The sequence below is a fragment of the Macrotis lagotis genome, chromosome X (genome assembly GCF_037893015.1).
Source record: "Macrotis lagotis isolate mMagLag1 chromosome X, bilby.v1.9.chrom.fasta, whole genome shotgun sequence".
Taxonomy (NCBI): domain Eukaryota; kingdom Metazoa; phylum Chordata; class Mammalia; order Peramelemorphia; family Peramelidae; genus Macrotis; species Macrotis lagotis.
Genome location: NC_133666.1, coordinates 471,255,851 through 471,267,944, shown reverse-complemented (window position 1 = coordinate 471,267,944; position 12,094 = coordinate 471,255,851). Strand labels below are relative to the sequence as shown.

The window sequence follows — 12,094 nt, the reverse complement described above, 5'->3', positions numbered from 1 at the left end:
AGCCACTTTAACCCCATTGCCTTACAAAAAAAAAAAAAACTAAAAAAAAAAAGATTTTCATTCAGTTTATTTTACTATGCTTGAGTATTCAAGCTTTTATAACAAGGGGAAAGGTTCAAAAGCTCTCATAAAATAAGTTAAAATTCTCTTAGAGTATACTGCCTTGATTTTGTATGTAAATTTACTATGCAGAGCAGATCATCTTTTATAAGCTGAGTTAATTGTTTACTTTAGCAAAAGGCTTCAGTCCCAAAAACTGCTTTGTTCTGCTATATACTATGTTTTATTAGCTGACCCAGAAGCTGGTTTCTGCATCAGCTCATTATTGTCTATTGTATGTAGAAATAAATTCCCAAATGTTAATAAATATCAATCAGTTCTATTCTTGGGTAACAAGTCATAGCATACAGGGTGAATCTCAATTCCTTTCCCTGTTTTGATACTGGCAATATGATTTGAATGATTTAATTTCTAGCTACTATTATTCCTACGACTATCATTGAAGATCTGCCTGCATTTTCATAAATGGCCCTTAGGTTTCTAATTTTCTAATTAAATTTAGCTCACTAAATCTAAACATAACAGTGGTTAAAAAATATAATTTAGTTGCTTCTAATTATGATCCAAGAGAGACTAATCAGATTTACATCTGCTCATTTTGATATTTTACTACTTCTTTGTAGTCTATGAAAAACTCAGAATATGATAGGTTCTTTAGGCCAAATTTTCTAATTTTCTATTTACCTATAAAATGCCATCTAGGAACATAACTATCTTTTTTATACCATGGTTCAATAACATAAACTACATCTTATATTTAGGTTGTCATTATGTTTTTATTAGCAGATCTGATCTCTTGTAAATGCTGAAAATGTAATGAGAGTATTGAACTAGTTCCTAATGCCGCCACTTAATATGAAAAATGAGCTCTAAAGGAGCATTGGACCATGTGACATATTGATGATACGCATTCTCCTCTTGAACTTTTCCACCCTCAGACTTCTCCCTGCTTGCCCTTGGGAGGTAGATCCAAAATCAGAGAATAAAGAAAGTATGATAGTTCTGCAGAGACAAGGTCCTAAACCACATTTACTAATGTTATTAGTTACTAGTGCCAGTGATCAAAGTGAAGGTAGCATGTGCTATAACATAATTAGGAATAATTAAATAATTGGGTACCTGGTTATAGTTTATGTTTAAAACTCCTAAATACTTTTGATGTTTTGGAGTTTTAACTAGTTCATTCTCAACACAATTCATTGAAATTTTATTTAGCCTAGCAGTATTGAATTTATATTTCTCTTCATTTTAAAGAAGTATAAAGGAAAGTTATTAACTTAGCATATTTGTTTTTCATTTCATGTTGCATTGAAGTTTTGTTGTCCTTGTGAAAGCTCCAAAATTAAAACATTAGCATTGAACCTGACAAGGATAATGTTACTAGTGGGTAATTTTGGAAGATTTTCTTTAAAAAAAAAATACATGTAAAATATTCTCTTATTTTTTGCATAAAGTGGTAGATTTTCAAATATGGTTAAAGGCAATTATGCTTGAATAAGCATTTTTGTTGGCTTAAGACTAAAAGAACATGGTAATTCATATCTTTATCATATATATTGATATGAGCTCGTGAAATAGATATACCTAGCCTTTAACAACATAGTAAGAAAATTAATCATCATAGTAATGTGAAATAATTTAATGAATAGTTATTTTGCAGGCTTGCACTAATATGTAGTTTAAAATTTTATGGTAAAATTAATGTCAAATACAAGAATAAATGAGGGTAGTCAGTGGGAAAAATTTCATATGAAACATTTTTCTTCATATGAAATATTTAAAAAGGATAATAACTACATTAGATATATTCAGCCAGCTCTTTTCATTCAACATAACATTCTTGAAAACTTAAACCTTTGAAAAGGAGTTTTATTTCTTCCCACTTGATACCACCCCCTTGGCAAATCAAAGTTCAGTAGACACTAAACCCAAATGTAAAACCACTTGTGCTATATCTGAAAATTTCTCCCATTGGAAGGTGAAATTATGTGATGGGTGCTTATTTTTGCACATTGGGGAGCAAATCATATATTTCTGAACTAATAATTCTTTCCCCAAGCAATTAGTTATAACACATGCAGTTATTGGTTTTGATTAAAAAGAAAATAAAAATATAAACAAATTTTAGCAGCTTTCTGTGTTTAGAAGAACAAAGGGAAGTTTGCATTTGATTTCAGTAAGCAAGGCAATAGTTCTTCAGAATGTGGTGGTTCTTAAATGCTAATGTTTGCGGAGTTTGTCCCACAGATTTCAATTTTTATTTTTTCTCTGATTGAAAGACAGAACTGATTGTTAAAACTTCATCAACTGACTGCATTCATAGTCATCTGATTCTTCATCTGGCTTATTTGTTAGATTTCAAAAATGTCAGTATGTTGCTTTGAGCAATGCTATTGTTTGTCTGTGTGTGTGTGTGTGTGTGTGTGTGTGTGAATTAATGTGTTTATACTGAGAACATTAAGTTTCAGTGTCACTTCACCACAATAGTTCCTGTGAAGCATAGAATGGTGGGAATGCATAATTGTTCTGTCTTTCTATTAGATTTATCCTATCAAAAGTAGAGCTGAATGACAAACAGAAATGAGGGTTTTTTTAATTCAGTGGAATCAGTTACATCAGCATCTAATCTATTTTAAGAGGATCAAAACCTGAGTAATTAGCCCTTAAAAGAAATTTATAATAATACTAATAAGTCTAGCTTCCTTCCTGCAAAAAATCTTTTATATATTTAACAATTCTTTTGGAAAAAAAAATAAAAATGCATATTAACAAATTCAGTCTGTAAAATTACCTTATTAGTTTCATATTCAAATTCCATTCATAAAATTGGAATTTTTCTGTGATTGCTGATGTAACAAGCCACTAAATAAAACCTTTGGGGATAAAAATTATACTAACCACTTTCTTTGGCTCTCCTGGGCACCACAAACCAACATACATATGAAAACAGCCCTAGTGCCACTGCTGATCTGTATCTCACATGCTATAATGGAACACCAGCACTAGGTAAGCTTAATATATATGTTTACCAGACCAGAGTTAAACTGCAAGACAATTGGACTAAATAAGAAAAAAAGGATTGGAAAAACTTACATTATAAAAATATCCATGTCTTCTAAATAAAACAGCTGTATGAGACAAAATATCTAAACCTGAAAACTTTGATGCTTTTGTTGTTGTAAATGACACAAAGCTAAAACTGAATCATGTGGGCTGTTAGTAGTTGTTATGCCATCTCTTATCTTGGAGTATCGGAAAGTTATGTGATGCTCATGGATTAGCCAACTCTTTTCTAATTTTCATGAAAAATCTTTCTTCCTTGAAGCTTCTACTAACCAGGTAAATGGTTTTCTCTGAGAGGAAAAACCTGAGGTGGGCATGAGAATATCTTATTCCTGTGGAATTTTGAATTTCAGGAAGAATTCTGTTATCCAGTGGAATGCTTAGCTCTCACAGTGGAGGAAGTGATGCATATTCGCCAGGTGCTGGTAAAGGCAGAGCTGGAAAAGTATCAACAGTATAAAGATGTCTACACTGCACTGAAAAAAGGAAAGGTAAATTTATGAGCATTGAAGCATGACTGGAATTTGAATGTCTCTGGAGCCCAGTATCTTCTCCCTTTACTAGCAGTTGAGTGGTATTTTTTTTCTGTGTTTCTCTTAAGAGAGAAAATTTCTAAGGTTCCTTCCTGCCTTGAAGAACTAAACTAGCAAATAGAACAGTTTTATTGAGGGTTTAAAAATAAACCTAGTAATTCATGTGTGTATATAAAACTATATATACTTTATGGTGGTTTTTGTTGACTTTGTAAGTAAGAAATATCCAAGAATGGGACAGTACAGTTCTTTGAGGCCTTCACTTTGTTTCCTGGTTTTAAACCTATAATCTTATTATTCATGTGAAACTCTAAACATATCATTAGGGGTTTTTTTTGAGGTCTTCATGACATCCACTGAAGTTATGTAATATGTGCATCACAACCTTATTCCAGTATTGGAAAATTAACTGTTGACAAAGTTCTTCCTTTTTCAAATTTTGTTTTATAGCTCTGCTTCTGTTGCCGAACAAGGAGGTTTTCCTTCTTCACTTGGTCTTATACCTGTCAATTCTGTAAGAGGTAAGGCAATCCATACCTGATAAAAGATATTTAATACTGAGAATTCCCCTGGCCCTGGTTTTATTTAAAGCTTTTCTATTCTATGTTCTACTTCCATCTTATATTTTTGTATCTATGGAGGGGGTAAGAATATTGCTTTTTTTTATAAAAATTTACCAATTGATAATTATAAAAAAGGATAATAAATACTGAGATATCATTTAATTTGATGATTCTAATAACAGTATTTTACACATAACTAGACATGGATTTTTTCTTTTTTTAAAAAATTATTTAGTTTTTTATTTTTCCCCCCAGTTACATGTAAGAACAATTTTTAACATTTGTTTTTAAAACTTTGACTTCCAAATCTTCTCCCTTCCTCCCACCCCCACCTCCCCTCATTGAGAAAGCAAGCATTTTGATATGGCTTATAAATGTGTAGTCATGCAAAATATTTCCATAATATAGAAATGGAATTTAGAAGCAATTAATAAGACCTTATATTAAAAAATGAAAATTTTATATAAATATGGGTGATCCATTTATATAGGTCTTTTTTGGGGGATAATTCTATTTGCCCTCTCTACTCACACATGAAGTGCAACTTCTGATGGAAGAAAGGACAGAGAGTTTTCACAATTAAGTATAAAAATCAAACTATCCAGGTAGATAGGCCTTCAATTATTGACAAAATGCTTCAAATGCCCTATACTGACTACTGCTTTTGATTTTATACACAGGCCAGTATGCTCACAGTGTTGCAAAAAGGTAAGCTAAGATAACTACCTCATGCTTCCTTTAAGGCACAGTTTATATATCTGTGACAACATTTTTCATTCTTTGTCTCAATCAGATGCGATTGCCATCCAAGCCATATTCCACTCTTCCTATCTTTTCTCTGGGACCTTCTGCCTTGCAAAGAGGAGAGAGTTTTATGAGACCTGAGAAACCCTCTACTAGCCATCATCGGCCTCTTCGGAGCATTGCCAGGTAAGAATTACTGAAATTTTATTAGTAGTAGAGGGTTTATCTTTTTCTTGTCTGTGATGAGAAATAGCTTTGGATAGCCTACACAATTCTTTGCTTTAATGAATGGGCAAGCAGTTATGTAAAGTCATCTTACTTTATAGTTTAGGTTTCCTAACCCTTTTTGAGACTTAGAAATAAGGCAGCACAGTGTAATGAATTGAGCAAAAGATTTGAATCTCAGTTCTGTAACTTTTACACTAAGATTTTAGGTAAGTCATTTAATATCTCTGGACCTAGTTTTTTGAGGATTTTTTTTTTTGTTTTGTGAAATGATGGGCGTGGATTAGATCATATTTAATCCTTTTCTAACTCTGAATTACCTACTACAGAAGTGAAACCTATTTACAATCAATTTTTGCAAATAATTTACTACTTAAAAATGAAGACTAAAGACATCTATTCTTATTTTTAGAAGGAAACCAATTTTTATCCTTTCTGCAGAGTTTGACCTTCAGTATTTGAGTCAGGTTATTAAAGAAAGAACAATTAAGTCCAGCAAATATTGTGACTGCCACATACAAAGTACTGTGCCTTTTGTGATGTTAATTCAAAGACATAAACAGAACAATCCATACCATCATCAAGGTGTTTATACTACACTTACTAAAATAAAACTTGCTGCCAGAGATTGTAAATGTTCTAAAAAGGTGCAAGAGTACTAAACTTTTTCCAAAACTAAATGAGAGCTGCGTCTTGGGTAGGGTGGGGTAGGTTAGGGATCAAGTGAATTTCTTGACTCTTCAGAAGGGAGATAGATAGGACAGTATTGACCACAGACATTCCAAGAAAAGAAGATTTGAGTATTGACCATCACCTTACAAGCCAGAAGTAGGTTGGTGCCAGTTTTTTAACTTTTGCAACTCATTACAGAGGGAGGAGGGTAAGAGAAAAATTATGAACCATTTTTGGACCATGTACCAGAGATTAAAAAAAAACACTTTAGGCTCTCTCCTTTCAGATATTGTATTTGAATGATAAGCTTTTATTTTTCAGTTATTAATGAATTTAGGATATAGACTTTCATAATTACTTATAATTCTTAGTTTAGAACTTGGTACTGAAAGAGCTTACATTATCCCCAAATAAACTGAAGTCATTTTGTTGGGCTGTAATTAATAGTTATATTCATTTTCATTTTAAATGAAAAATAAATGCTTTTTAATTACAACTCTAAATCTTTGAAAACTATAAAATAAGTAACTTCTTTTTTTCCCCAAGGCAATGGGGTTAAGTGACTTGCCCAAGGTCACACAGCTAGATAATTATTATGTGTCTGAGGTCATATTTGAACTCAGATCCTCCTGACTCCAGGGCCAGTGTTCTATCCACTGTACCATCTAGCTGCCCCTTAAAATAAGTAAGTTAAAATATAAAAATTAGTTCCATTTTGAAAGTAGAACAGTAAACTATTATTTCTCTACATTCCAATCCACCAGAAAACTAAAAATCACTACAATTTGTCGTGGATAGCATTCTACATTTAAGCACTCTACTTTTATGAGAAAGAAAGAAATGTTGGGTGAATCAATATATTATGGACTTACTTAAAAGAACAATTTCCAGGTTTTATTTATTATGTCTTAGAGACAGTGATGCTATACTTACCTTCTATTATACTATGATAAATATTCTTATTTTTGATCTTTGCTTTTTTAATTCTTTGAAAGATAGTAGTCATGTATTCCCATGTATGATAATTCTCAAGAGTATTTAATTAAGGAAAACAGGGGGTGGCCAGGTGGCATAGTGGAGTACCTGGATTCAAATCCGGTCTCAGACACTTAATAATTGCCTAGCTGTGTGGCCTTGGGCAAGCCACTTAACCCCATTGCCTTGCAAAAAACTAAAAAAAAAAAAAAAAAAAAAAAATTAAGGAAAACATTCTGTTCCTTTAGTGTTCTAGTTTGAGGATACATTACATTCCAATATTATAATTTAAGGATTCTCAGTTTCTTTTGAAGAAATATCATTATTTTCTGTTCTTTGTCTTCAATACCTGCTGCATTGGAAGCCCTTCAGGATTTGAAAGTCATAATACCAAGTCCATTGATGCAGATCAAAACTTACTGTATCTTAGGAGGCTAATGAGTTCTCTAGATGAAAAATAAACTGGTGGACAACTATAAGATGAGGAACCCCTTGCAGGTGACTTCAGGATATCCTGGAAGCATTTTTAATTTGGTAAGACCTGCCAGAGGTTGCCCTCTACTGGCATGATATTGCATCATGCTGGCATTATCTCCTTGCCACAGTGAGATTGGAGTAGGATTTGAATGAAGAACCTTACTTATACTAGAGCCCTATTAAATAAATGAATAAGATTTTCCTTATGTTTTAGCAATGGCATAAATTTGTTACCTTCAGGATTTATATTTCATTCACATTGATGCTCTTAAGTGAGAAAATAAAGGTATTAATTTAGGCTTTTTTTTTTTAAGGTTTTCCTCAAAATCTAAGTCTGTAGATAAGTCAGATGAAGAACTACAATTTCCCAAAGAATTGATGGAGGACTGGAGCACTATGGAGGTGTGTGTAGACTGCAAAAAGTTTATTTCAGAAATCATCAGCTCCAGCCGGAGAAGCCTGGTGCTGGCCAACAAGCGAGCTCGTTTGAAAAGGAAAACACAGTCATTCTACATGTCCTCAGCAGGTCCCTCAGAGTACTGCCCTTCGGAGAGAACTATCAATGAAATCTGAGCCTCGTGCCTTTCCAGTTGCTCTTGTTCACAAAGTCAGCATTGGTGGGAGAACACTAAGAACTGCATTGTCTTTCCTTTCCTTTCTGTGGTTTTATTTCATAGGCTTGAATTTGCATTAGATCAGATATTCGTTGCACCATGCTGTTCTACTGACTGAACGCTGTGTTCATATCTGTTACTGATATGCAACAGGTCAGCCAATCAATCATTTGCACTGAAAGAAAACAGTGGTTTGAAACTTGCCTTCTTTTTAATTTGTACATTTGGAGGACAAAACAATTTTCTTTGAGTTCAGTTCTTTACCATTTCTTGAATTGTTTTCCAACCAAGGCTGAAAGGTTCTTTAAGGAGAAACCAACTAACAAAGGAATCAGTGTTAGCACCGTTCTAAGCAGTAAGTCATATTGGCATTTCCACCTAATAGTGTTCACATGTAGTGTATACAGTAATCCAGAGCCCTCCTGGAGGACACCAAACTCCTCGCATGGGCTAGAGTATCTATTGTCTCACAGCATATAAATTCTAGGATTTGCTAATGCTAACAAATTGATTTTTAAATGTATTGTTAATCTGAGATTTTGTTTAAATAATGGACTTTGTGATGTCTGTGTTCTCATGTAAAACACCAGCATAAGCTGTACACCCAAATGGGTGACTCTTTCCCGGAAGCTGCTGGACTTGTCAACCCGAGTGTACCTGACCAGTGTCTCTCCTGGAGGTGACACTTCCTTCCTTTGAATGTATTATGATTATTGGTAGTATTAGTAAAAATAGACTGGGTGATAGAGGTTTGACAGAAGTCTGGGGACTAAGGCATGTGGCAACAGCTTGAGCAAATTCCTGTAATGTTAAAAGAGCCCCTGATTCTACTCAAAAGGTGGGTGGTTTTTTTTTGAGACTATGCAGGTTGGCAGCCTCTGACCACACTAGGATGGCTCTGATAGCAAATATATTATCAGCTATGTTTTTTTCTTATCTTAGGAACTTGGCCATCAAGTCTAAACCCAGCTGTAATTTGGTAACTAAGGTCTTAGACTGGAAACAAATTTATTTATTTTTGTAAATGAACTTTTTAAAAACAAACATGGTTGTTTAGCTGTTTTAAAGTTACAAGAACATTAACCTACTGAATGGCTTCAGATGCTTTTTTGAATTTTTTTTCTCACAAATAGCTTGTGTGTAGTGTTGGGGGAGGGGGAGGGAAGCCACTGTGCACCTGAAATTTATTGGCTCATTTAGGTTATAAAAAATGGGATAGATTATTTTGGTATGTTAAAAACAATCAACCAAATAACCATTGATGTTTGTCAGATCAATTAATGCACATGCACTGTAATTTTCATAAAGCAGTAGTAGTTACATCCATATTCAACCTGGTAACAGCACTGGCATGATAGGTATTTGTTATTGTATCAAAATATAGTTAACATTTCTATATGAAATTAACATGCCTCAAGACTGTCCCAATACTACTTTAAAATGGTCTAAAATTTTATGATTTCATAGCTTAAAATTTCCAAAATAAATTTTAATAATTAATTAAATAATGCACGTTAACAGTTCCTCCATATTTGCATGTGAAACTAATGTCTCCAGGGATTTCTGACTATGTAGAAGTTTTAAGAGCTTTGAAAAATCTATTCAGTGAAATTTATTTGTAATATTTTCTAAGATATCAAGTTTGAAATTTATATTCAGGAAAAAATTTTATGTGAGCCACAATATTTTGGAACCCCATACTCAAAACTTTTCAAATAATTGCTAGCAAGAAAGGGTATATAAAGGTAAGAGAAAAAGATGGCTCAATTCATTTCCTTCTACGTATGTATGTATAAACATAGCCAATTGACCACTTTTTTGTTTGCTTGTTTGCTGGACCCATAATTTAATTTATATAAGGAAATTCAAGAATACAAAGTCCTTTCATTGACACAGATTAGTGACACAAATTTAATTTACAATCTTAGAGAGTTGCTTGGAGTACTAGAGTAGTTTTTTTGCCTGCCCTTGATCAGACAACCATATGTGTCTAAGACAAGACTGAAGATCTATAGTAAGGACACACTGCTTCCTCTCACATCAAGCTACACAAAAGCAAAAGAAGGTAACATCCTCAAATGGAGGGATGTTCTTATATGACGAAAATAAATAAAAGTCAAAAATATGAAGTGACCTTTCCAGCCTATCTTCCTCCTTTAACCCATGATATTCCAGAAATTATGAAACTAATCATTCTTGCTCCTTTGAGATCATCAGAATATAATGGGATGCATGGTAGATACAAATGAAGCAATTTTTAAATGGTTACTATAAGAAAAGAAAATGCAGTCATCCTGTAATTTGTTTTCATCCTATTGTTGTGTTTTTTGGGGTGCCAAAACCAGTCCTTGTGTTTTAACCTTTTATTTTTCTTGGCTCAATTCCATCACTTAATTCCCGTAAGAAGCAATTCTCAGTTTAAAGAGCAGAATTTAAAATCCTTTGACTTGTCTGTCTTTAGGAACAGGTGACCATTTTCACATTTTAAGTGTTCAGTATCCCTCTTTATTGCTATTCAGCATTCACCTATGATCCAGTTTTTTTACTATTTTTTTTTACTACGCATCTGTGCTGCCCCTTTAATTTGGAGTTTCTGGGATCTTGGAGCACTGTGTGCTCAGATGAAATAAATGAGCTGCTATGAGTGATGCTCTGTCCAACCTGAACATGCTGTTTTCAGTGTTAAGTGTTCTTCCTTTGTGGTGGCTGCACCATCAGATCTCCTCTTCCCACTCTCCCTGCTCTTCTTTTTGTTCTCATACCTCATGAAGTTACCATGTGGAGAGGTCCATGTTTCTCTTCCTATAGTTTAACTTCATATCAGTGTCAGAATATGAGAAAGTTTGTAAATACGTGTAATATATTAATATTTGAAAGGCCACCATCCTGGGAATCAGTGTTCCCCAAATGATTGAAAAATGAAAGCAAGGCTCATTGATATACACACATGATTAAAAATTATCATACTAGATTTCAGATTTTGAGCCTTTTAAGTCAAACCTTGGAGACTTTATGTCACGTAGCATTTTAAGAATTAAGTTGCAAGAGGATATGTGACTAGCAACATGAACTCACCACCGTGAATTTTTCTTAAAGCTTTTATTTTTCTAACTGTATTAATAAACGTAGGACTTGGTTTTAAAGATCACATAGGAGATATGAAAGTTCCTAAAATGTGCCACCATTACTGATGGTGAAAATACAGAGAATTTTGTATTGAAGAACATTAAATTAGGGCCATGAGGAATGTATTCTCAGCTTTCTATGTGTACAAAATCCAAGGTCTTAGTGATATTCATGGTGATAGTAGTAAGCATTTTCATTAAGGCCTCTTAATTGAAAATTATATGGGGAAAAATAAAAAAGCCTTTCCATCATAGTCTCTGTCTGTGTTGATTTTCCTGTTCTATGACTTTGGTTTAACTAGATGACTTCTTTACCAGTTCATAACCAATAAGAATCATTGGGCTAGAAAAGGGAAGAGAATTTTTATCTTTGACACCTTAAGAACACTTTACCAAGTACTACCTGAGTATCTTCCACTCAAAAGAAATTTTAAGTACCAATTCTTGTTTTAATAACTAAATGTCTGTGATGACTCAGATCATCAAAACTTTTTAAATGCCACCTTCACCTTATTTTTCTCTCAATAGGGTGCTTAAATTTTGTACATAGGCTGTGTATTTGTCTGTGTGCCAAAAGATAGAATTAATGATACAATTAAAGCTTCTTGATCTTTTTTCCCCAGTCAAATGAAATCATATATGTGTCAAAAACTCTCCTTTCAAAGTGACTAAGATCCACTATATTTTAACAATCTAAAATTTATTTTTAATTTTGACTTAAAATTAAAATAAAGGCGTAGACTAAACTAATTTAAAGATCATTTCAGAAGAAAGTAGCATTGTAATAAACTTTAGTTTTAAGAAAAATGGTAGAAACATGTCTTATTAAGTGAAAAGTGAAATGTGATCTGCACAATACATTTCTACCTTTTTATTCTTAAGGAACTGGGGGAGGGGTGGTTCTATCTACTATGGCTATTGGTATTATAGGCAATGCAAATCAAAGCACATTTTGTTTTAAAAACCTTTATTAAAAGAATGTTGCAAGGTGTTTTCACCACTTAAAATGTTCATTCCCAATATGGTTTTCATCTTAATCTACA

The 12,094-nt window shown here is 33.1% G+C and overlaps 1 protein-coding gene across 4 annotated transcripts in view; it reads left to right on the top strand.

The window, feature by feature from the left end:
- Nucleotides 1–8,023, top strand: part of SPIRE1 (spire type actin nucleation factor 1) — a 216,887-nt gene extending 208,864 nt beyond the window's left edge. For all 4 annotated transcript variants that reach the window (XM_074200872.1, XM_074200871.1, XM_074200875.1 and 1 more), the window contains 5 exons: nucleotides 3,477–3,614; nucleotides 4,107–4,177; nucleotides 4,900–4,927; nucleotides 5,013–5,149; nucleotides 7,627–8,023. In XM_074200872.1, the coding sequence (XP_074056973.1) occupies nucleotides 3,477–3,614; nucleotides 4,107–4,177; nucleotides 4,900–4,927; nucleotides 5,013–5,149; nucleotides 7,627–7,885 (633 nt within the window). In that variant the 3' untranslated portion in view covers nucleotides 7,886–8,023. The remainder of the gene's footprint in view (nucleotides 1–3,476; nucleotides 3,615–4,106; nucleotides 4,178–4,899; nucleotides 4,928–5,012; nucleotides 5,150–7,626) is intronic.
- The last annotated feature ends 4,071 nt before the right edge of the window (nucleotides 8,024–12,094 follow it).